The following is a 23,762-nucleotide window of genomic DNA, read 5'->3' as shown; positions in this document are numbered from 1 at the left end:
TTAAACTATTTTCCTTGGGCCTATAATATTTTAATGATAAGTGATAAATGATAAATATCATAAAGTCAGAATAGTGCTACATGTTACCTCCCAATTTTTTTCGGTGCAAAAGACGAGGATACTGAAGCTTGAGATTTCTCCACTACTAGATTTTTGCAAGTCTTTGCATGATGCCCAAGCTGACCACAATGCTTGCATTTGTCGATCTTCTTCGATGTATTCTCATCTGTACCTCTAATTATCTTCTTTTTTGACCTTCCTAAAGGTCTTAGACTAAGCTTAGGGGGTAGCACCCTGTACCCACTATCAATTTTTATCCATTGGGTCTTATCAAATAATTGTCTAATTTCTAATGTTTGAGTAATCTTATACTTTGCAATAGTAAAATACTTCAAGATATAATTTTCTAATTTTGTACCTCTCATACTACAAATAAAAGCCGCAGCATGTATACAAGGAATCCTGACACCTCCCACAAACGATAAGAGCACTTTTGTTCATTGAGGATTACTTTATATCTTCCATTCATCTCAATTTCTTCTGCTTTGTAATCACTTATTCTATAAACATTATAATCACCCAACTTAAGACTAATATCCCTTATATAAATTTTATTACGATATGAACTAAATTTTCATTCCAGCGAGCAACCATTCTCCTTCTCACTTCCATCTTTACCATAATTTTTTGTTTTACAATATCCAATAAATCAAAAACTGATCTATGTCTAGCCTTAGAAACCCAAACATTGAATGACTCTGAAGATTATTCATTATATAGGAATACTTAGCTGTGATAAATTGTGATCTACTTCATAAACCAATATTTTTAGCACTAAGATACTTAAATGCCTCCAAGCTAGCCTCCTTAATTTGATTCATGATATCATCATACTCAACTTTTTTATATGCCCTTGTAGCTCCCCATACCTTAATTTTAAGCCAATGTCCTGGAAACTTTTTTGGAAAGTTTTTATATAAATTCCTCATGCATTTTCTATGTTCTGCTTAAGGGTATATCTATAGTACCACTTCTTCTAGTCTCTTTTGTTGATATAATACAAGTACTAAACCTTCTAAAGTTTCAATTGATTCTTTAAATGCCCCCAAAAATTAAATCCAGCTATCATTATTTTTAGATGCTGTTATACCAAAAGCAACTGGAAACAAACCATTATTTCTATCAAGTGCTGTAGTAGCTATCATCACACCCTTAAACTTTTTCTTTATGTGACAGCCATCCAGGCCTATGAAAAGCCTACAACCAGCTAAGAAGTCAATAGTGCAAGCTCGTAGACTTATAAAGAAGCAGTGGAAGTAATGCTTATCACCAACCACATCTAATTTCAACTTTACTACACTATCCGGATTTCTTAAAAGCTCTTTCTTGAAATCTTTCATTCTCTCAAAAGAATCTGCCCAATTACCATGAATCAAGGACATGGTGAGCTCTTTTTCTCGCCAAACTTTATGATATGGAAGCTCAACATGATGAAACTGCAACAATCTCCTTCTTAATTTTATAAGTGATAAGTCATTCTCTTTTCTTAGCCAACCAATCACCCTATTACGTATCCAAAATTGTGTGGCCATTTTGTTGCCACACTTATTCACAGATGAGTATGTATGAGGCTCATTCAATTTTTGGACCTACACATGTAAATAAACAATATATTAGTACATGCAATATTTTTCATAAACACGATAACATAAAAAATCGATATTTCAACTTTAATACCTCAAATGTATAACCATCACATAGTAGTGAAGCATGGAGTCTCCAATTACAAGTTTCATCTTTGCAAGTTACTATTATTCTACTCGATTTACTTTTGAGAACTCTTACAGTAAATTCATTTAGTATAGCATATTGATTTAGTGCCATCTTGAACTATTTTTGACTTGCATATTTTGCCTCTACGACTGTGTTAGGATTCTCATTATAAATCTTATATGTCTCTCCCTCATACTCAATAATATTTTTATAATCATCATCATCAGAATCACTATTATAAATACAGTGATAACTACTTAGAATCATAAATTTCAGTATCTATTTTTTACTCTTTTTGAAATATAGTTTCATCATGTATCCCAACAGTCATTATTTTCAACAGCACCAATTGGGGTATCAATGCCTATGGTAGCTAGAGGTTCATTTTGATTCTGCCTTTCAAATTGATCTTGGCTGCCTAATGTTGATTGAGAAAGTTGTATATTATTGACCTTTTTTGGGACAAATAAGAAGCACTCTTTTAAATCCTTGTATTCCACAAACAAACTCATCAATTTGTAACCTGTGTTTAATATCATATAAGACTTAAGTGATAAATATCTAATCACAGACCAAATCTTTATGTTTTGTTCAAGATTCAAATTGAAGATATGCACTATATCATTATATAAGTCTTTATAGCAATAGTAGTCAATATCAATTAACCAGCTCTTTTATCTCCCAAAATAGTACTTCATCTTATAGAATTTTTAAGCTTCTTAAAATATCCTCTAAATTTCACCTTCAATTTGAATAGTTGCTACTCCATTTTAAGAAGCCTGTATATGAAATAAATAGATATAAATAATATAGATTATAAAAGAGAATGCTTATCAACCAAAATTATATTAACAAAATGAAAGAAAATGGAGACCAAAAAGGAAAACATCTAAATCTTTTGTATGGCATCTTTTGTTTTTGTTTGGTCTGTTCATTTTGTCTTTTTTTTTTTTAAGTAAAAAATGAAGGAAGAAATATTAGAGAATTTAATACGGTCACAAGATGTCATAGTACAGTATATAAGAGAACTATGACAAATACTATTGTATATTATCCAAGTATTTATAGATCCTATACAACCATAAAAAATCTCATACCATTACTAATTGTTATCGGTGCAGATATCAAAAGTACAATTTCACTTATAGGAAAATATAACATGAGCATGAAATATCATTGTACAAACTAAAAAATATACAATAAGCACCAACATACCTTGTATAAGCATGTATAATTCTTATAAAATCAATAAAATATATATATATTATTAAATATAATTAACATCGGCCTATTCATTTGGTTTAAATAGACTCTTCTATCGGAATAGGGAAGATACTAGCAAATTGAATAGGGAGACGTACGGCAGCAAGGAGAACTCCGAGATTAGGAGACCTTTGAAGGAAATGGGGTAGCGAAATGACTTAGGCAAAGGGATGGTAGCGGCGATAATTTTCGGCAACAGAAAATGATCTACAATGGGAGGGACCGACAAAAAGAGCTCCGACGGTGAGGAGATCCTCAGAGAAAAACGGAGCTAGCAACAAACAGATTTTGGGAAGGATGACAGTGGTGACAATCTCTGATGATAGAAAGGAATTGATATAATGGTGATCACTGAGAAAAGGAATGGCGAGGGGAAAAGAGGGAGGCGAATTGTCAATGGTGGAGAATCGAATCATATCAGCATTTAAAGGATCGTGAAAATAGAGGAGACAATCGTGACCGATTGCTGGATTCACTGATTAGGGATAAAAATGAAATTTTAAAATCTTAATTGATATTTAATTTAAATAACAACTGTTTTTATTAACGGCGTTGGTAGACCCAGGGTATGCGTGTAAAAACAGTTTTTAACAAGGTTCCAGAGGTAATTAGTGATTAGAGGAGGATATTCAAGTAAATTCGGATTTGTAGAAGGGCAATCCAGATCACCATCCTATGCGCTGTTAAATACACTTTATTTCGTGCATTTATCCCTCCAACCAAATGTCAAAAAAATTCCGTCCCGTTAAATAAGCCATATCCGTCCAACAATATCTGGATGAGTTTTTCTTATTTTTTAAAAAAATTATTCTGCAACCATACTGCGTCGACGTTGAGGTGGCTACGTCAGGTTTACGGTGCCTGTGCTTTCCTGTAAGCGTACCGTCAGAAGCCGTAAAACAATTAACCAAAGTCCAAGCGTGGAACAATTTCGAAAACAAACACCTGGATTATTTATACCAGGTCAAGTGTAAATCCTGAACATTTATATTGGATATAACGTGGTAAGGGATCTACACATGAACTAACGGAACGGCGCCAAAGTTAGATCCCATTCACAATCATCTGAATCATACTTGCAGCCATATTAACCACTTCCTTGCTGTGCTGATGCGATCCTAGGAATATTTTTGGATGATGGGGAATGAAATTTGGGCACCAACCCCATTGTTTAAGCTAACCAACATAATCGAAACATGAACAACAGGTGATAGATACTAAGGGCTTCAAAAGTAAATAATCATACCATGAACAATGCCATATGACATCAAACAACCAAACTAGTTTCCACACATAAAGCTACATATTACCAAAGCTCAGGATTCAAAACTTGAATGCCTGACCTTAAGCAATCTCCCTCAAAGGCACCAGCTATCCAGCCATATCATGGTTACAAACATTACCACTCCAGAATTTTGGTTCCTATTCTAAGTACCAGCACTGACAGGGATGAACGCTGCAGATGTCCTTTTTACAGATAGAAGACTTTCCCAAGGCTGCTAGAGTTCCAGGAACCGTTGAGCGATGAGAAAGACGTAAGCCAAGAATGAATTGCCTTCAGAAAATGACCAAATGATGGTAGGGACAATCCCTGAACCAGAACTGGCTTCGCAAGCAGAATGAAAGTGCAGCCAGCTCTTCCATTTGGTCGAAAGCTTTGGAGGGGATTCAATATGGTGCAGCATTACTCTCAAGCTGAGTACCCATCTTCAGCCCGAAGAAGCAAATACTACAATTGACAGCCACCCCTCCCCAGTATCACCGTCATCAGACTTTAAGGAGGTCACAGCAGCCATCAGCTGCTGTCACCCACTTCATGTGGATACTTGCACCATGCACTCCATCCATCATATTAGACATAGGGTGGGAACCAGATGGATGAAGACGCTCAATGACCTGGAAGTGATCATCCTCCCGAGCATACATGCTCGAAACCTCCGATCCTGATAAGCTTGAGCTACCACTTGCTGAGATGATATTCCCGCTATCAGATTGCAGGACTTCAGATCTTGGACATGCAGCAGGACGAGGGGAGGCGCCTCAACTCTCACCTTGGTATTGAGGTTACCACCTTGTCCTGTGCCTGCCTTTGTTGTGTTAAGAAAGCGACCACCACTGCCTCTTGCCCGGCGCATAGCATGTAGGTGACGTGACTCATGCAGGTATGGCTGTAGAAATGAAAACTCAAAAAAAGAATCACACAAGTCTATCAAAGAGATGGATCACTGTATTGAAAAGGTTTCAAAATTATCACAAATCCATCAAAGTTCCCTCTTAGCCACTTAACAACTAGTCATTTGGTCAAAGAAAATTTAAAAAAAGACGGCATTTTGGAAAAAATGCACCATACTAATATTAGAAAAAAATTTTGCACATATTTTGGTCTTCGAGGCTAATATAATATATTGGATATACCACCTTAACTCTAATCAGTTTGAGGAAAAAGAGGAGAACAATGTAACAATCCATGTGTTGTAGGGTGCATACCTTCCGGACTTTAGTCCGTTTGTTCTCTCTCTCTGCCTTAGCACGAGCCTGTCGACGACGCAGGATACCATGAAACTGCTTTGCATTCACATAGATTGGTCCATCGGTGCTCATATTCAATGGCAAAAGCATACGCCCATGCTTCATAGTAAAAAGAACGTTGGTCATTGACAATGCTCCCAACTCTTAATAGTAATCAAGCACTGACAACTTATCATCTCAAGAAAGTGTAAAAATGCAATATGTCAAAGATTGAAGAATATTCATTGATTATGTGTTCTGAATAGAAAATAAAATTTATCTGTTTCCTTCCCATCACAACCACCCACCCCCAAAGGAAAAAGGTTCTTTTAATCATATACACTCAAGCAACCTTTTATCACTATCAAAATAAAAGGAATTGCATTTTTTTTATCTGAGCAATGCTATTCCTTTTTTAAAAGGGGCCAAGTATTTTCCAGAAGAAGCTTTAGGAATTTCATATTTTTTGTATACATTATTCAGAAATCAGAACTTCGTGTCCAGATACACAGGACTGAAAAAAGGTTTGATATTTCAGACTCTTAGTTTGCATATAGTCAACCCAAATGCTAAAAATGTCTTTTGCACAGCTCAAAAACAATATCATTTCCTAAATAAAACAGTTAAATTTGTTGATGCCAAGCAACGGAAACTTGATTTTCATGAGGAACATGAGAGTGCAAGAAAAGAAAGCATGCCTTAAGCTTTTGATAACAGTAATCAGCGGCTCTTTCTTAGAAAATTGATACAATTCTCACCAACCAATGTTATAAACAAATCTTTGTTCCACAAAATTGCATAAAACATCTTACAATAGCAAATTACCTTAACCCTATTATACAACAGTGTCCTCACAAGTCCTCTCCTTCAGCTGACTGGTTATCACTCCTTCCTTCCAGTGTAGAACTTCATTGCTAGGCTTGTCAATGGATTGGATCTTGAAATAGACCCAATCCCAAACTTGAATCCGATTATGCAAATAGTGTAAATATTTTTGACCCCACTCGAGAGTGGCCTAAATCCTGTTATGAGGTTACTAGTTGGACTGGACTTAGGTTGATCCAATCTGATAATGACTTAACAAATCTCATAAAGTAATGATTACATATCAAAATTATATTATTTAAGCTATATTGTGCATCCATGATCTACCAGTAAAATTTAAACTTATGGCAGCTGATACTATAAAGTGCTATAACTTTTAGAAATGGAAGAGAATTGGATCCCAGACCCTATCTGCCCTTCCTGCACTCCCTACCCTGCCTCTTTCTTCGCTGCCATGAGTGATCACCATGGTTTGCAACCTCGGTACTGGATCCCATACCAGTATCATCTCTGTAAAGTGTCTGTAAGCATGGTACAGGATTGGTTTGGCATACTGATACTCAGTACTCCCCCATACCACCCGATTCGGTTCCTACATGGTATGCTGGTATGCATCAGTATGGATTGGTATGGTGTACCATGATGATGATGATTAGAATCATGATCAGCATAGACCGAGATTCATACAGCACCTGATTGTGGATTGAGTTGTATGATTTTATATTAGTAATGGTAATAAAATGGTCATATACCAGATCAAGAATTTGCTAAGTTTTTTAAAAATGTTTCATGGAGATCATTAAGTCTAGACTATTGAACTTATGGTCATATAAGCCACTAAAGCATAAGATGAACTAACTATTGGAATCTAGAATTACAATTGGTATGACTTGACAGATCATACGTAGCACATAAGATGAAGGAGATAGATAACATAATATTTAGCTTCCAAACTCAGTCCAGCTCAACCTTATAATTGATGACAAATCATAAAGAAATCAAATGACTTCGACAATATTTCTAACATGGCATAGATGCCCAGGTTGCATTGATATCCGAGATTAGAATCAAGGTAAAAATGGATTGAGAAGGTCCTGCTCCACAAATGCAGCAATTGCAAACCCTATCCCCTATATCTCTCCAAACACATGCCCCCTTCCCCTCCATTCTTGCCAAATCCATGGCCTACTTCCTCTCATTCATCTCTTACAAACTGCAGGCCCCTTCCCCTTGTCCCTCCTCCCTTGTCTTCTTTCATTCTTTTTGTTCTTTTACACACTTGCTCATTTTGGTTTGGGAACCATAACTCCACTTAAGAACATCTTGGGGTGGCTCTTTAGTAACGGTTCTGGTGGGCTCAAGCCAAGATGGCAAAGATTGATTTGACATTGCGCCTTTATCCATCCCTCCAAGTATGGTAAGTGAACCCTAACTCATTCCTATGATTTCAACCCTGAATCTCCAGCAAGGAGTTGGCATAGCAGTTTGAGGTCCATTTGAAATGGAGGGAGAAGGGGTTTAGTGGGAAGGGCTATGAAAGTGAGAGAGATAAATTGGATCCATGGATCAGATATTAGATGTTTAGCAACTTCAGATTGATTTGATTTTTGACTAATCAATCAAATCAACAAATCAAATTGGGCCAAGTGTCTAGATTAGTGGATCAAACTTAGACTAACTTTAATCCAATCTATTATTGGCCTACTTACAAACTAAAAGGTTAGAGAAGCTATCTTTCACAAAAGAATATGCAAATACCCTTTTTATGGAAGGTGAAAATACCCTATCTTTTGTTTAAGTATACATCCATGAAAAGAATTCCATTTGGGAGACAAACTATGCAACTAATTGTTTAAAAACACACTCGATAACTTTACTCCTGAATTACTACATCAACTTCCTACCCGGTACTAATAAATCAAATCTCAATCATATTCGTTCAAGCAACCTGACAATTCTCTCAATCAACTCTCCCACATAAGCAATTAGAATTCTCATGTAGTACTCCTAGAAACAAATAATACAAATGGTTTTTCTCTCGATCGCTCACCTAAAGTGGTTGATTTTTCTTAGTGATTTTAGTGATATCTCTGTACCAGCCAGAGAGCAAGAGTGAGAGTGAGCGAGCGAGCGAGCGAGAGACAGAGAGAGATTTTAATAGCCACACTAACCAATAATGGAGTCTTCTAACCAAGAAAATTTTCAATTCTATTGTTTAGCAATAAACCCATAAGCTTCAACAAGTCATTAACTTAACTAGTAAAATAATTTGGGCACTTAAAGCTAAAAAACTTTCATTTACCTAGAACATGTTATAGTCATAAATACCTCATAGTCTGTATTTGGTATGTATAAGAGCCTAATCAACTACATATCTTCTAGCTTCTTGCTAAAGAAACAGATTTGTTTACCCTCTTTACCATGGATCAAATAATATGAACTTTCAATGCATCATTATTTACTAACAGAATTCCTGAAAGCAAATTAAAAATTGAAACTCTTAAAATCTTTACCTTCATCAGTAAGAGGCTATCCTTTGCCTCAATTATCCATTAAAATTTCCTTCCTTTATAATTTATGTAATGGAGTAATCTGTGTCTACAATGCAAAAGTAGCCAATCCAAAAAAGCTCAAAAGAAATTCAGTGCTGTTTGACCCACAAGAAATCTAAATTTTCCTTCCTCTATCATTGATATGCATGCAAGGTATCATCTCTTCCAGGTTGGCAACACTTTCATCAAACTTGGAGGATAGTTTCTCCTTGATCTCTTCCAGGTTGGCAACACTTTCATCAAACTTGGAGGATAGTTTCTCCTTGAATCAAAGCAATACCAACACTATTTTATACTGTCTGGTATCAGAGCTGAGTCAACAGCAGCTAACAGGGGCCATCTCGAGAAGTTGAAGATAAATGTGTAAGATGAAACTACAATTCTGAAGGACTTATGTGAAACCTAGCAGCCATCTAATTACAAGATAACTAGATTCTGATTTCAGTTGTGATAGGTGAGTGATAAGGAGACCAGACCAAGTCAAAGGTCAAAAGTGGAGCAGGGTGAAGCTGAGGAAAATGTGATTCTAACTCGCTATGCTTGACTGCATTTTCCTCACTATGCTGAAACAGATTCAAGTGAATCTGTTGAATAGAACAATATAGTGGATACCAAGAAACATAGCCACATAAGCTTCCTTTAATTTGGAGGGTGAGGCCAATCTCCCTCTGCGGGTTAAGGGAGATTGTAGTAGAAATATGAATATATTGCCCTGCACATTAGTTGCAACTGTAGGATTAGTCAGAATGTAAGAAGAAAAGCTTCAGAGTCTAGAGTCTAGAAAGTTGTTGAATTCTCAATGCTTGAGCACATTATAACCTCCAACCCTGCCAGACATAGTTGGTCAATTGACTCCCATTAAGAAATTGACATGATGGGGGCCTAATGATAAACGGGGTTCTGTTGCAATTGCATGAGGAATTTACGCTTGAAGATTGTTGCAACACTTAGCAAAGTTTTCATGCTTTGCTGCAGATGACATAGAAGCCATAGAGGAAAAGAGACAGAACCTTAGCACGGATATGTAGAAATTCATTTTCATGCATTGTTTGGGTAACATCACCATAGACCACGAGGCTCGCTGGAGTGATAGAAGGAAGATGCCAATCTCGACTGATATAAGCACAGATAGTTTCATAAATAAAAGGATGGCCACAAAGTTACAGAACTCAATTTCCCCACGATGAGCATGCCAAGTTTTAGCAGTCGATGGCAATAAACCATAATCCTTAGGCCAATGCAAGGATAAGAAGATAGACATCCAAGGATATTAGCCTGTGAGACACATGTTCTTACTACTCAAGTCTAACTTAGGTGTCCAATTGCATGAACAATTGGATCCTATCACATGTGATTGAAAGCATCTAAAACTTCTTCATGGGAGAGAGTGAATACCATTTAGAAAGGGCAGACCACTATTGCAGTGCAAATTGCATTTGTGCATACAATGTGGAGGATATTCCAGCTAGATGCTCACAAGATAACTATGTAGTTTATTGCAGAACCTAAAGTTAATGTACCTAATTATCTATTCAAATTCTTTGACTATAAAAGAAAAAGAATTTCCATACCATTTGAGAAACCCCATGGGTTACCACCACATAATGATATATCATAAAATCAAGATGTAAAGCAAGGCCAAGCCAACCAATGTCCCCATTACTATCTACAATTCCAAAAGAAGTCATTGAATAGATTGTGAAGGAGATGCTCAATGCTGGGTATCATTTGTCCAAGCAAGCTGATAATCCTGATTGGTGTTGCTGGTAAAATGGATGGGTGGCAATTTTTTATATGTTACCATGCATTTTATAATATAACAATCAATGATATCCCAGTTCAGTAGTAAATGAGCCTTTTTTTTTTTTTTTTTGGTACAAAGTAAATGAGCTTTTGGATGAGTCACATATGGTACAATTCTTCTCAAGGTTAGATTTACAACCCAGGTACCACTAGATCAGTATGATCGCTGATGATAGACACAGAATGGAATTTAGGACTCCCACAAAGAGTTCTTGGTAGTGCCATTTGGGCTCAACAATGCCCCCCCTACATTCAAATCATTGATGAACAACATGTTTTGGTCCTATATAAGCAACTTTGTGCTAGTCCTTGTCCTATAATGTTTTAATTTAATCATATGGACCATTTATGCATGGTGCAAGAAGTTTTGTAATCACGAATATAGGCGAAGCAGCTGAAATGAGTGTTTGGAAAGACTGAAGTAAAATACTTGGGCAGATAATTTCAAGCAAAGGAGTAGCCGTTGATTTTGACAAAATAAAACTCAAGTTTGAATGGTCTATTCTCGAAAAAAAAAGGTTTGAGTATTTTTGTGGATGACAAATTTAGCATTGTTGGTCTGTGCACAACAATGGCAATAAAGCCTCTGCATCAACAGCTTTGCTACATTAATGACAGCTTGGTGTTGTCAGATGAACTGGCTGAATTTGAGCAGCTAAAATACCCCATATCTATTGTTCTCTTTGTTAGCCCTACTTGATTCCAACAAAATTCAATAGTAGAATATGACACATCAGCTCAAGGCAAATAAGCAGTGTTGAAGCACGAATGTAGACCACTCACCTATATTAGCAAGGCCATTTCTATTTGAGTTTTGATTCTCTACTTTAAAAAGGATGATGGCTAAAATTGAAGGAATTAATAATTGGAATTCTATCCTTATAGGTCAAACTTCAAATGGATCACAAAAGCCTAAAATATTTTTGACAGCACGAAGTGACCATCATGGAGCAATATAAATGGGTAGGAGCGGGTATGAGTATGAGATAATTTATCAGCCAGAAGGGAAAATTTAGTAGTAGATGCATTATCCTAACAAGGGGGGGAAAAAAAAAACTTGTCTGTAATTACGAAAAAATGATTCATAATACTCAAATGGCATCAAAAAAGGGTGACTAGTATCAAGATTCAAAAAATTTGGAAATGACTTCAAGAGAATCTAGCATTATGGCATCAAAAAAAAGGGTGACTAGTATCAAGATTCAAAAGATTTGGAAATGACTTCAAGAGGATCTAGCATTGGAGCATAGTCACGCCAATGATAGGTTGCTTTCCCAAAGGAAAGAATTGATGAACCATCTAGTTCTGAGCTTAAATAAATCTTATTGAAGGAGCTTCAGTCATATCCTCAAGGAGGCCATATGTGATGATCTAGCCCATCTGGACTTACCAACAAACTGGGCTTGGTCCACTTGACGGACCCAATAAGCTAAAAAAGGGACCCAAAAGGAGCAACATGAATTTAATGCATGGAAAAAAATGACGATGAAGAAGACTCCCATTGTCGATTGGGGGAGTCCAACGCTAAGAGGACTTGACTCCTCCCTTCAGCCCTATTTAAAGGGATCAAGCCCCTTTGGACCTCAACACAATCAGCCATTGAACCATCGCCGGAGAAGCCCATCCTTCTCTTCTTCTTCTCCTGGATGCCCTTCACCATGTTGGCCTTAAAACCTTGCCGGAGACGAGGTATGGAACCCCGATTCCCCTCCATTTCCCTTCCCCAGTCTTTCCCCTCTCCAGTGAGTTGCCACTCGTCAAATTTTGCCAGGAACCTCCAGAAAATTTAGTTGAAATCCCCTCCCCTATTCCAATTTTGATTCCCTTGTTTCTTTACTTTCCGATGCCGATCATCACCACTGATTGCTTGTGGGGTAGGTTTCCGTTGTGCCACCATGGCCAGCACCGTCAGCCATGGCCATCGCCCGCTTCTCGACTACAGGAAAAAGGAGAGCTCAACTCCCCTATTTCACCAAGAAACCAGGGGAAGAGAAAAAAAGAAAAGAAAAAGAAACGAAAAAGAAAAAAAAGAAGAGAAGAGAGAGTCCTGTTTCTATCTCTTCTCATCCTGTCTTTTCTTTTTCTCTTTCTTCCCTACTTTCTCTCTCTACAAAGTTTCTCTTTAGAATTGTCTCTCTCCACTGTCTCTATAGGGTTGTTTGATCTAGTAGTGATCTTCCTTCAATGACTTTGATGGACACCGATGAAAGGGTCCTGACCCATGGCTCCTGGATGGCATGCTAGTCCCCACCTCGATCAAGCCAAGCACCATTAGATTTCTCCACCAATTAAATCTTAGCATCCTAGCATGACTCTTGATCTATAATTGATCAATTGGATGCCCTTGATCGGACTAACCAAGATGTCGGATGCTATCAATTGGCCAACCCTACGAGGGTATCAGAATTTAAAATTTTTATTTTTAAAATAATCATAGCAAAAACTAATAAGGATATAATTTTTAAATATTAGGCTCTAAGAGAAATTGTCAAAATTAATTAAATCTATCGATTGATTTCGCTTACAAGATAAGTAATGTAACTCTTTTTTTAGATTTATCAATAAATTATAAAATATTTTATCATGATTTACAATGATACATAATAATTTTAATTATTGAATATGCCCTTTTTCAAAATATCAAATGATTTATGATCAAACATAATGAATTTGATATGGATTATGTCCAATTGAACTTGATGTCACATGGCTTTGTAAATTATTCGACTTGAAACATGAAATATATCATTTAAGAAGTATTTTGATTTGAGATGGATTTTAACTAGCAACTAGACTATGTTTCGATACCCTATCAGTGGAGTGTTATATGCTGGTATCTCGATACCCTGTTAGTGGGGTGTTATACACTAGTATTTTGATACTACCGGTGGGGCATTATATGTTAGTATTTCGATACCCTACCAATGGAGAGTTATAAGCTGGTATTTCGATACTCAACCAGCGAAGTATCATACGCTGGTATTTTAATACCCTGCTCGCGAGACTTTGTACGTTGGTACTTTGATATTCTGTCATTAAGAGTTATACAGTGGCACTTTGACGAGTTCATATTCTGGCCTAGCCATAAGGTATAAATCTAGTCGTGGTTCATGATTATTGAGATGAATGTGATGTTGCGAAAGAAATTGATTTACAAACAAAATTTGGATTCTGAAAAAATTGGATCCGCATGCCTATTGTTTGGATAGTATTGTATATTTTGAATTGGATTTTGTTTTGATATATCTTGCATGCTTATTTTCAATATATTATTATTGCTTGATTTATCTAGCTAAAGTATTCATTGCTTACTGAGTTGTCTAGTTCATTATTCTATATTTTTATGATTTTTATAGATTTAAAGAACCAGCTTGACTCGAGGATTCATTATGAGAGACCGATTAGAAATAAAATTTGATATCTTTATTTTAGATTATGATTTATTGAAATTTGATGCAAGATTTAGAATATTATCGGATAAAATATTTGATTTAATTATTTCAATTAAGTTTGAATGTTAATTTATTGATTATTTGTTCCGCTGTTGCTTTATAATATCGTAATGAGATGCCTTGCATGCTTGTAGAGATAGTTTTTCGTGAGTATGTGGTGGTTGCCACGGCCTCCAACTTATGATCTCGGATCCGGGTGGGACACCATCAAGAGTATCTTTTAATTTACATGTGCAATTCCTAAAGAAAATTAAAGATGTCAAAGACTGTATGGTAGAGCCTGATATATTCCAAAGAAATAATAATGAGACTACCACACATACTATAGCCACTCCATATTTAACACTGAGCTAGGGCAGAAATTTCAACGAATTCTATAAATGGGTTGCCTCCTTCAACCAGAAAAAGTACTATATTGATGGTTGTCAACATGTTTAGACATCCATATAAACCTATTAAGAGTGCTCAAGACTAAACCTATATCAGTGAGTTCTGGGAATAATATGTTTCAGTTGCAAGGTGCAAAATTAAAATTGAAGAATGCTTAATATCCAGAACAGTTTGGTCAGATATGAACCTTGAATTGATGTTTGCAGACTTACCTTTTTTCTTTATGCCAGACCAACCAAAATACTAGGTCTAATGGCTTTCATGGATAGAATTGATGTAATAACATTCTTTAAAGCATTCTATGGGCATTATCTGCCATGTTCTGGCTCAACAAAGGTGGAATTGGTTGACATGGAATTACAAGCTTCAGGTATAATTCTACAGGATCTGAAACATAATCGGTGCTAGCTCAAAATTATATGATAAGCATTGTATGGAAGGGAATTTGTGGTCAGTGATCAAGTGTATCTCAAGCTACAACCGTACCATCAAACCACAGTATTGAAGTGAATGATTCAAATGCTTATTCCAAGACATGTCAGCCCATTCGAGGTGATCCAACATGTAGGCAAGGAAGGTGACGTACTAATTGGACCTACATTTTAGATTATGGTTGCACCTGGAATTCTAGATATTGGTGCTTGAGAAAATAGTGGGACTTAGGAGAACATGTCGTAGTTAGATCTTAGTTGCCACCGATTTCACATACAAGATTGTTGTGATCTGAGACACAAGAATTGCTTCAATTTTCTTGGAACCATAAAGGAAACAATTTGTCGTACAGAAATTTGCTCGATAGGCTTATCAATCGAAGATGAACTTGGGAAAATCTAGCTCATTCAAACAAGTGGTTTCCTCATCTGAAAGGACAAGGATAATTTTGAAGGGGGGAGGAATGGTAGCACCAGTTCTTGTCAAACCCAGGAAAGAGGTTCAGCTCAAAATCAAGTCATGCAGGGACACAACAATGGTTTGATTAGAGGAAGATTGGGTGTCAGCTTTAGTAGCAAAGAAAAAGGGAGTTGCTCCCAAATTAGTAGTATAACAAGGCTTCCATAATTTTGGGATTTGTTTTCAGTTATTTCCTTTTCATGTGGGGATTTACCCCAGCAATTCCACATACTAGGTTTGAAGGAAGGCATCTCACCATTTTGTAAGCTTAGACCAGAGGCTGATTTTTCCATGATTTGAAACTGATACCATCATTAATGTGCTACCAGGTTTGCACGAGGGCACCTGATAACTGCTTCATCACCTTATCAACATGCCAACCACTACAACTGGTTATTCACCGAAAACTAGGGCCTGCTAAGAAGTTTTACCTTGTTGGAGAGACTGCCCATCCTTCATGGAGAAAGAATTATTCTTATACCAACTTTTGAGAGCAGAAAATTTTTAATGTGTCCATAATAGAGAATCCTTTTCTAGACAGGCAATGCTAAGCCCAAAAATGATGCTAGCCTATATGTCTGCAACATCATGTGATACCATCTAAATAAAATTTTAATAGTTGAAAGAAAAAAGTACATTGCAGCAGTATGTTACCTAGGCTCCACCTTGAACTAGGATAAGTGAGAAGGCTTGGGCAGGCTTGACTCCTGTAGACCATCTCTATTGACACAAAAGCTTACCACCTCCAGGATTCACATCAACCGAAGCACATCAATTCCAAATTATGTTTATTGAGCCTTCCTCATTGACATTGTGGTGAGTTGAAACAAAGAACAAAGCTAGGGGGAGGTTACTATGATGCTTGACAAAAATCCAACTCAAAATATTTACAACCATAATCATCAATATCATCCAACTTCTTAGCAGCCTGTTTCCTGTATTGTACAACTTTTGCCAACAAGCAGCCTTAATAAGTTTTTAGTTTTGGTGTTCCTAACAACCGCGTATGATCGTATGCACAATTTACCAATCTACAAAGGAGCTATAGGGCTCATTATCATACTTGTGTGCTCTTTACAACACCTTGAGTCTCAAATACAAGAAAGAAGATACATATAAATTACTAAATGACATCTTCAAAAGCTTCCACATCTCATCCTTATGATGATATCGAAGTCATTCCCTTGAGCTATATTTTGAGTGGTGACTTGACTCAATTGCAATTCAAGCTTAACAATAAGTTGAGCATTGCTTCCTAGGGTCCATAGAGCTGCAATCAATAATGTCACAGAATTAAAGGCCTAGACTTGATGCCATCATGATGGAGTGAAGCTGTTCAACTTGAGCATGCTCTTTGCCTTTGAGCATACTAGATATCCAAGCACTCTGGAACCATATTCAGCAAATCAAGGACCACTTTTAATTGTTCGCTACTCAAACAAAAGACACCAACCTTGATGGAAATATCTTGCTCCCTCTCATCACATGCATTGGTCCAGAATTTTGGAACTTGAAAATGACATTTGACAAGTGTCCTAAAATGGTTACAGTCAACCAACGGATCCCAAATGTTGCACTAATTGACCCCATTTCCAATTCCAAGGATCTTCATAAAAAGGCATAATTAATGCAGAAAATGCATTATGTCTAACAGCATCTTTAAACTCTTATATGACATGATCAGTCAGTGCTTGATCCATTTAATCACTTGAACTATCTCATTATCCTGTCTTAGTTCATGACCTAATGAATGCCTTAATGAAAACTCGAATCACTTGAACTATCTCATTATCCTGTCTTAGTTCATGACCTCATGAATGCCTTAATGAAAACTCTGCATTATTTTATTTCTTAAATATTTTACAATTGATTGAATATCTAATACCCACTTAAAGGAATGTTGATCTCCAGAAAGAGACAACATAACACATGGAAAGCAAAACAAATAATATTCTCTGAATAAAGGGTTAACTTGCTCTATTGTTTTTAAAATAATACAGTTCTCTACACCGTCACAAATGCATTTGCTCTAACATTTTGAATGGCCCACCTCTTTTTCCCCATTGTACCATGCAACAGGATTTATAATACATCTGATTACCCAAACAATCTATTTTTGTTTTTTAGTATATGATTAAGTCCTGCAATCACTGTCTTATCTAGATTCCTTCTTTGCATCGTAGAAAAACTCTGGTAGCAAGATTGACTAAGCAAACAAAGCACATCCATATTTAAAATTACAAAATTAGGGAAGATTTTCTGTAACAAAATGAATATCTTAAGTAAATTATGCTCAAGGAAACAAGATCCAGGTAAATTGGGTAGATAACTTAAATATCATAAGATTTTGGATGACCATGTGTACCAATAACCAAATGCAAACAGACTGAATAAGGCTGATATTTGTAATTATGACTATGGATATGTAACAACAGCCAATCACCCTGCTAGCCATAAAGACATGTATAGGGAAGTTAATTAATAAAAAGATTCTATTGTAGTGCACATCATATGCAAAGACCAAGAAAATAAGACTAAATGGTTTACCTCAAAATACAACAAAGACATCTTATCAAAGTTTTTCAAGTACAAAATAATGTGAAAGAAGTAAACTGCTTTCTGGATCAATTGCAAATTCATTAATTGTGGAATGCACAATTATAATTCAGAACTCTTCAACTTCTTCTTATATATTACCATAGTAAATCAAAAAAGAATGATTTTATCGACCTTACAGTAGTCAGCTTGCGAAAAACATCAATAGGAATGACTCACTAATAATAGTTTCACTTGAACTATCTGTGCAATTTTCATTGAAGAAATTATTGAGCATTTGAAGAAGAAAAGAGAAACTAACCATTGCTTGAGCTCCATATGGTGCATACAGACCATAGCAGTGATCGACATAAGAATAATTGGAACAAACCTACAAAATTATTTTCAGCAATCAAACACAAAGCAATGGCAATAGCCCATGATGAACCATGCTAATCATATTCTTTAATACACACATGCATGCACGCACGTGCAGGACGCACACATGTATCCATATTCATTCAAGTAACAATAGCATAGAAAATGAAAGTACCTACCATAGTTTGACCAAGTCCCAGTTCAAAACAACCTTGATATTCAGGCATAGATGACTGCAGAGAGATGACTGCAGAATGTTGCTCAGTTTTCTGCTCTTTGCCTGAATCATTGGAGTCTAAAGAAAAAATATTTCAGGTGTTCAAAAGTCAAATAATATAAACGTTACCATTTAGCAAGTGGTAGACAGTAGACTTCAGAAGGAGATGGTGAGTAATGACAAGGCTGTAATGGAATTTTCTCAATTTAAGAAATGCAGAGGAAATTCATGGACACTACACTTTTATATAAAGAAAATAGAAATGTTTAAAAGTTATGCAACTTTGCATTAAGTTGCTTGTTTAATGTTAGACTATTTTTAACATGTGTTAGTCCATATTTCATGATTTTTTCTGTCAAATACTTGTTCCAGATAAAAGCCTTTATCAAAGCTGCTATAATCCCAGATAAAAATCTTGTTGCCCAAATCCAGAATCCAAAAAGTCACATATTTGAAATATTGTCCACCACCTGATCTACATTTTAGCAAATGAAAATACTTAATTAATTCCAAATTAACAGTTTAGTGCTTTAATTGTGAAAATTTGTTGCTGAGAGTCAATTAGTTGTTATAGTACCCCCAAAGCAGTTATGAAGGGGAATGCAGTACCAAGCGAAACAGGCTAGAAAACTTCCCTTGATGACAAAGGTTCCAGTAGGAGAGCATTTCTTCAGCTTTGAAATCTTTTAGCAATGAAAAGCACTTAAATTAAATTGGGGTTTGCTACCTTTAGTGTTCTCTAGCATATGGAGCGTTATAACAAGATTAGCAGGTGGTCATTAAGAAATGTGATTGTGAGAACCTACTTGGAAATAATCCTGCACCAAGCGAGCATGAATGATGGGAGAAATATAAAGACTGAAGTAGTGCTATGGTGAGGATACAGTCAATAAATTGCAGGAAAATACACAATTGGTGAATTGGTCAGGAAAAACTGTGCTAATAGGTGTCAAATTAATTAAGGGAGGCGAAATCTAACGAATAACAAATGTCAAAGATATCCAGAAGACCATGAATGCATATAGGGTATATAAACAGCAGCTCCAAGGAGATTGATCATGGTCCTTCCACTGTGGAATGATGATAATATTGATGTTAACAATTACGGCAACGATCAAGATTAAATCATAAGTGAAAGAGAAAGCAAGATTTATGTACTGAGTATTGGAACAAAATACCAAAGAATATGATAAAAATATGGAACGAACAAGTACAAATTTAAGAAATCAAGATGACCTCTTGGTGCTTGGGAGGTGATGTAAAGTCTTCATCATTATTCTACTGTACGAGAGCAGTTGACAAAGTTATACATACTAGTGTGAGAGGCTTCATGCATGTAGCTAATGATTACACACTATGTGGTCACTTTTCAAAGACAATCCTTTGCTTGCAAATGGTGTAGCTTTAAATTTCATCAACTAAGCTATATATCTTAAATTTCATCAACTAAGCTATATATCCTACAAAAATGTATGTAGATGAAATAATTTCATATCATCAGTTACCATCAGTCAGGTTTGATAGTAAACATTAATTTAGCATGAAGCCTCCTACATTATTTAACTTCCAAAAAACTCATAGGACATATCTTCTAAGGAGTCCTTCCATCATTCAATCTCATTGTAACTGCAGTCTTCATGGCTTTGTACATTTCTTCCAGGCCTTAATTTGTTTTCCAAACTGCTAGTGATTACAGGCCTGCAAACTGGCTCCAGTATAGGTCTATATAAATCTTTAAATAAGGAATCATGTCGATGCCAATACTTTTTGATGGCCATTGTGGATCAAACTTAAACCTTTACGAATCAATCCTGAGGCAGTTTGAGTTAACTAAGAATTAAAAAAAAAAAACAAGAACTAAATATTTCCATGATAGAAGCATAACCTACTCTCCATCTAGGAACCCATTCATGAAGCCCACCACCTACCAGTGCTTACTGCAAACACTTTAATGCTTACCAGGATTATATGCTACAGAAACACTTAGCTATTTTTTTCAAATGAAGATTTGAATACTTAAACATATACAGAATCACCAGCTCTCATATCTTTTGCTTTGGATTGGTTTACATATTTATTTTTGTCATTCATTTTTACTCAAAGCTACATGATCTGTCAAGGCAAGCTTTCCAAATTCTTGCAAATAGCTAAATTTTACTATTTTTGCAAGGTTTACTTTGACGTAGTTCACAATAACTGATACTGATCGAGCTTTTACTAAGTTCTACTAATATATACCCTCTTAAATTTGTAACCTGTTACAATAACTGAACTTTCTTTTTGTAAGATAAAAATGCCTGTGATTCCTTTTTCTTTGTTATCTAACAAGTGATGCAGAGGCTATATAGACCTAGAGGGAGAAAAGACAAGAATACTGCAAGAGGAATCAAAAACAAAGGCATCAAACAAGGTGGAATCACATTGCTCATAAAAGAACGTCCTTTATGTACCAATCCTTAGTAAGCCCTGTGATTAAACTTTTAGATTGCTGAATATATGTGAGGAAAAAAGTTTCATCTCACTGAAAGGTAAATCGACCACTTCATGAAAGTTGCTGGCTTTTTTCTTCCTTTCTCTCTACTTTTTCTGTAAAGGAAATTATAATTCCCAAAGTTATGAAACATAACACCAACAAGTGCTGTACTTGAAACCTCAAAAAAGAATCATGAATATAAACAATACCGTGAGGGACATTGTTTCAAAAAAGAATCATGAATATAAACAATACCGTGAGGGACATTGTTTTATTCTAGGACCACATAATAATAATAATGTTCTATGTCGAAACTCATTACAGAATGACTGGTGGAAGAGAACCGGCACAGAAGAGCCCTGCTTGATTTTAGAAAAGGCATAAGACGGTGACTGGCTTTTAGAGGTAAAGGAAATATCACCTGGGATTACTGAGGACTTAGTCGTACTATTACCCCCTTTATCCGGCCCCGGCCCCGGCCCCGGCCCCGGCCCTGGCCTGGGGTCTACAGCATGATGCATTTGTCGGGGAGCGGCAGGTAACTGGTCCTCTCCATTGGGATGGTTCTCAGTAAAAGACTTCGATTGTCCAAAAGGCTCTTCATAGAGTGGTTGGGATCCAAGCCACCAAGGCACCAGAGTAGCCTGGGGTGCCTGAGGGACAGAAATCTGGCCAAGTCCTCCATTATTTTTGAAGGCGATTGCGGCCTGCATCATGGTCAACCCCCACACACCCAAAAAGAACAAATCTAAAAGCTAATCCTCTTCCCCAGCCACGGCCTAACTCTAATGGTATTTCATGCCCAGCTGCTTCATCACTCACCTGCAATCCAAATTTTGACAATTGTAAACCCACTGTGAACAAAAGGAATAACATAGGATGCTAGAGATGACCGACGAGAAAGATGATCTCATGGGAATTTTACCAAGCAGACACCTTGTGAAAATTGGTGCCCCAAACCTAAAAGCGATACCAAAGATGGAAAATCTACAGAGCCCCGATAAAATCCTGTTTGAAAGAACTAAAACACAGAGGCCAAAGTAAGAAAATGGAAGAACAAAAAGCAAAAAAATAAAAAGCAAGAAGAAGCAAAAGACCAGAACCATAAGCAGCAAAAACATCTAAAAGACAGAGAAATCAGAACCAGGCAGCCATTTTTCTAAAAGAGCAACTTTTCCCCATAAAAACGGGATTTTTTTTTCCGAAATAAACGTTCTTTCAACTGAATCAAAATATCAAATTCAACACGCTCAAACATCAAGTTCCAATCTTTCCGCAAAAAACCCATTCCAAAACCAATTAGAAAGACGAATTAAACGGAAACACATGAGAAAGTTTTTCCCCTTCTAAATGAAGGAACAAAACACTCACCGTAGAAGCAGGGCTTTGTAAGCACTAAGAAAATAGAGAGACACCAAAAAAGTTCAGACAGAGAGAAGAAAAACGCAGCGAAGAGAAGAGAGACATCACTCACATTCTACCCCCAGAGAGGCACCTCGAGAGCACCTGGACCCATCAAGAGAGACGGATACATAAAGACGGACACAACGAGAGAAAGAGAGAGAGAGAGAGGGGGGGCGAGACAGGCGTAGGTATACTTGTAGCGAACCAAGACATGGGAGGGCAACCAATGGTGATAGGTTTTCATGCCTCAAAATGCTTCGTAATTTCTTTAATGCCTCTTAATGCCATGGCTTATCCATCCCTCATTTCTTTACTTTGTTTTTTAATAACTTTCCCCCCTAAATAGTTTAATGAACAAGTTGGGATTAACTGTTGAGACTTGGATAGACACGAAAGTGATATGAATATTATCTGTATGAATCTATTTTTATATCTAAATTAATTTAAATATAAATAAAATTTTAAAAATTTAATTAATATCTATATTTTTATCTATATTTATATTCATCAAAAAAATATAGATATGGATAGACAACTATTCGATGTATATCCGGATATATAAAAATATATTTTTAATCCTATATAATTTTATATAATATTTATTAATTTTAAAAAAAATATACAATTATATAAATATATTATTAATTTTATTTATCATCTATTTAGTAATATCTTTGATTTTATAATAATAAAATTTAATTATCCGTCTTATAGTCATAATTTTATCCATACTTTCAGTATTTAAATTGTATCTCTATCTATTTAAAATAAATATAGATATAAATTTTTGCATTCGAGTAATATTCATATCTATATTTGTATTTGTTAGATAAAATATAAATATAAATATATTGATATCCGATTCGTATCCGATTTCATTTCAGCTCTAGACTTAGTAATCTAGAAAGGTAAATAGCCAAATAAGGCAGAGCCATAATTGTCCACCCACTTTATATGGCAAGGTAGCCAACTCCCCTCTTTCCTACATTGTAGAGTTTTATGATAACTTCATAAATATTTCATTTGATTTCCGCTCTTGTTTTATGCTGCCTCTAAAATAATGGAAGAGACAGCGAATTTATTAAATGAGTGAGAGCGCAATAAATGTGGAGTTAATGTAGTACCAAGTGTTTTATTATTTTTATAATTCTATAACTATAATCATCAAATCTATCTTGGATTTAATTATCAAATTCTATATTCATGATTTGATTTCTATAAATAACTCCTTATGGTTCTTTCAAAAATGATTGTTGCAGTTTCCTTATTATCACCATTTTTTGGACTTACTTTCATAG

The 23,762-nt window shown here is 35.8% G+C and overlaps 1 protein-coding gene and 1 pseudogene across 1 annotated transcript; both read right to left on the bottom strand.

Annotated features, from left to right (window-relative positions):
- Nucleotides 1-600: 600 nt before the first annotated feature.
- LOC140858655 (uncharacterized) lies at nt 601-2,542 on the bottom strand (annotated as a pseudogene).
- Nucleotides 2,543-4,247: 1,705 nt separating this feature from the next.
- On the bottom strand, nt 4,248-22,683 carry LOC105033074 (nuclear transcription factor Y subunit A-10). Its single transcript, XM_010907730.4, is given in 7 exon segments — nt 4,248-5,066; nt 5,069-5,204; nt 5,524-5,664; nt 18,315-18,383; nt 18,550-18,665; nt 21,482-21,882; nt 22,535-22,683. Coding segments are annotated over 6 exon segments (1,020 nt in total). The 5' UTR covers nt 21,777-21,882; nt 22,535-22,683; the 3' UTR covers nt 4,248-4,803.
- Between the last annotated feature and the right edge of the window lie 1,079 nt (nt 22,684-23,762).

Source organism: Elaeis guineensis, chromosome 6 (assembly GCF_000442705.2).
Source record: "Elaeis guineensis isolate ETL-2024a chromosome 6, EG11, whole genome shotgun sequence".
In the NCBI taxonomy this organism is placed as follows: domain Eukaryota; kingdom Viridiplantae; phylum Streptophyta; class Magnoliopsida; order Arecales; family Arecaceae; genus Elaeis; species Elaeis guineensis.
The sequence above is the reverse complement of the archived record's forward strand: the minus strand, read 5'-3'. Positions and strand labels throughout refer to the sequence as shown.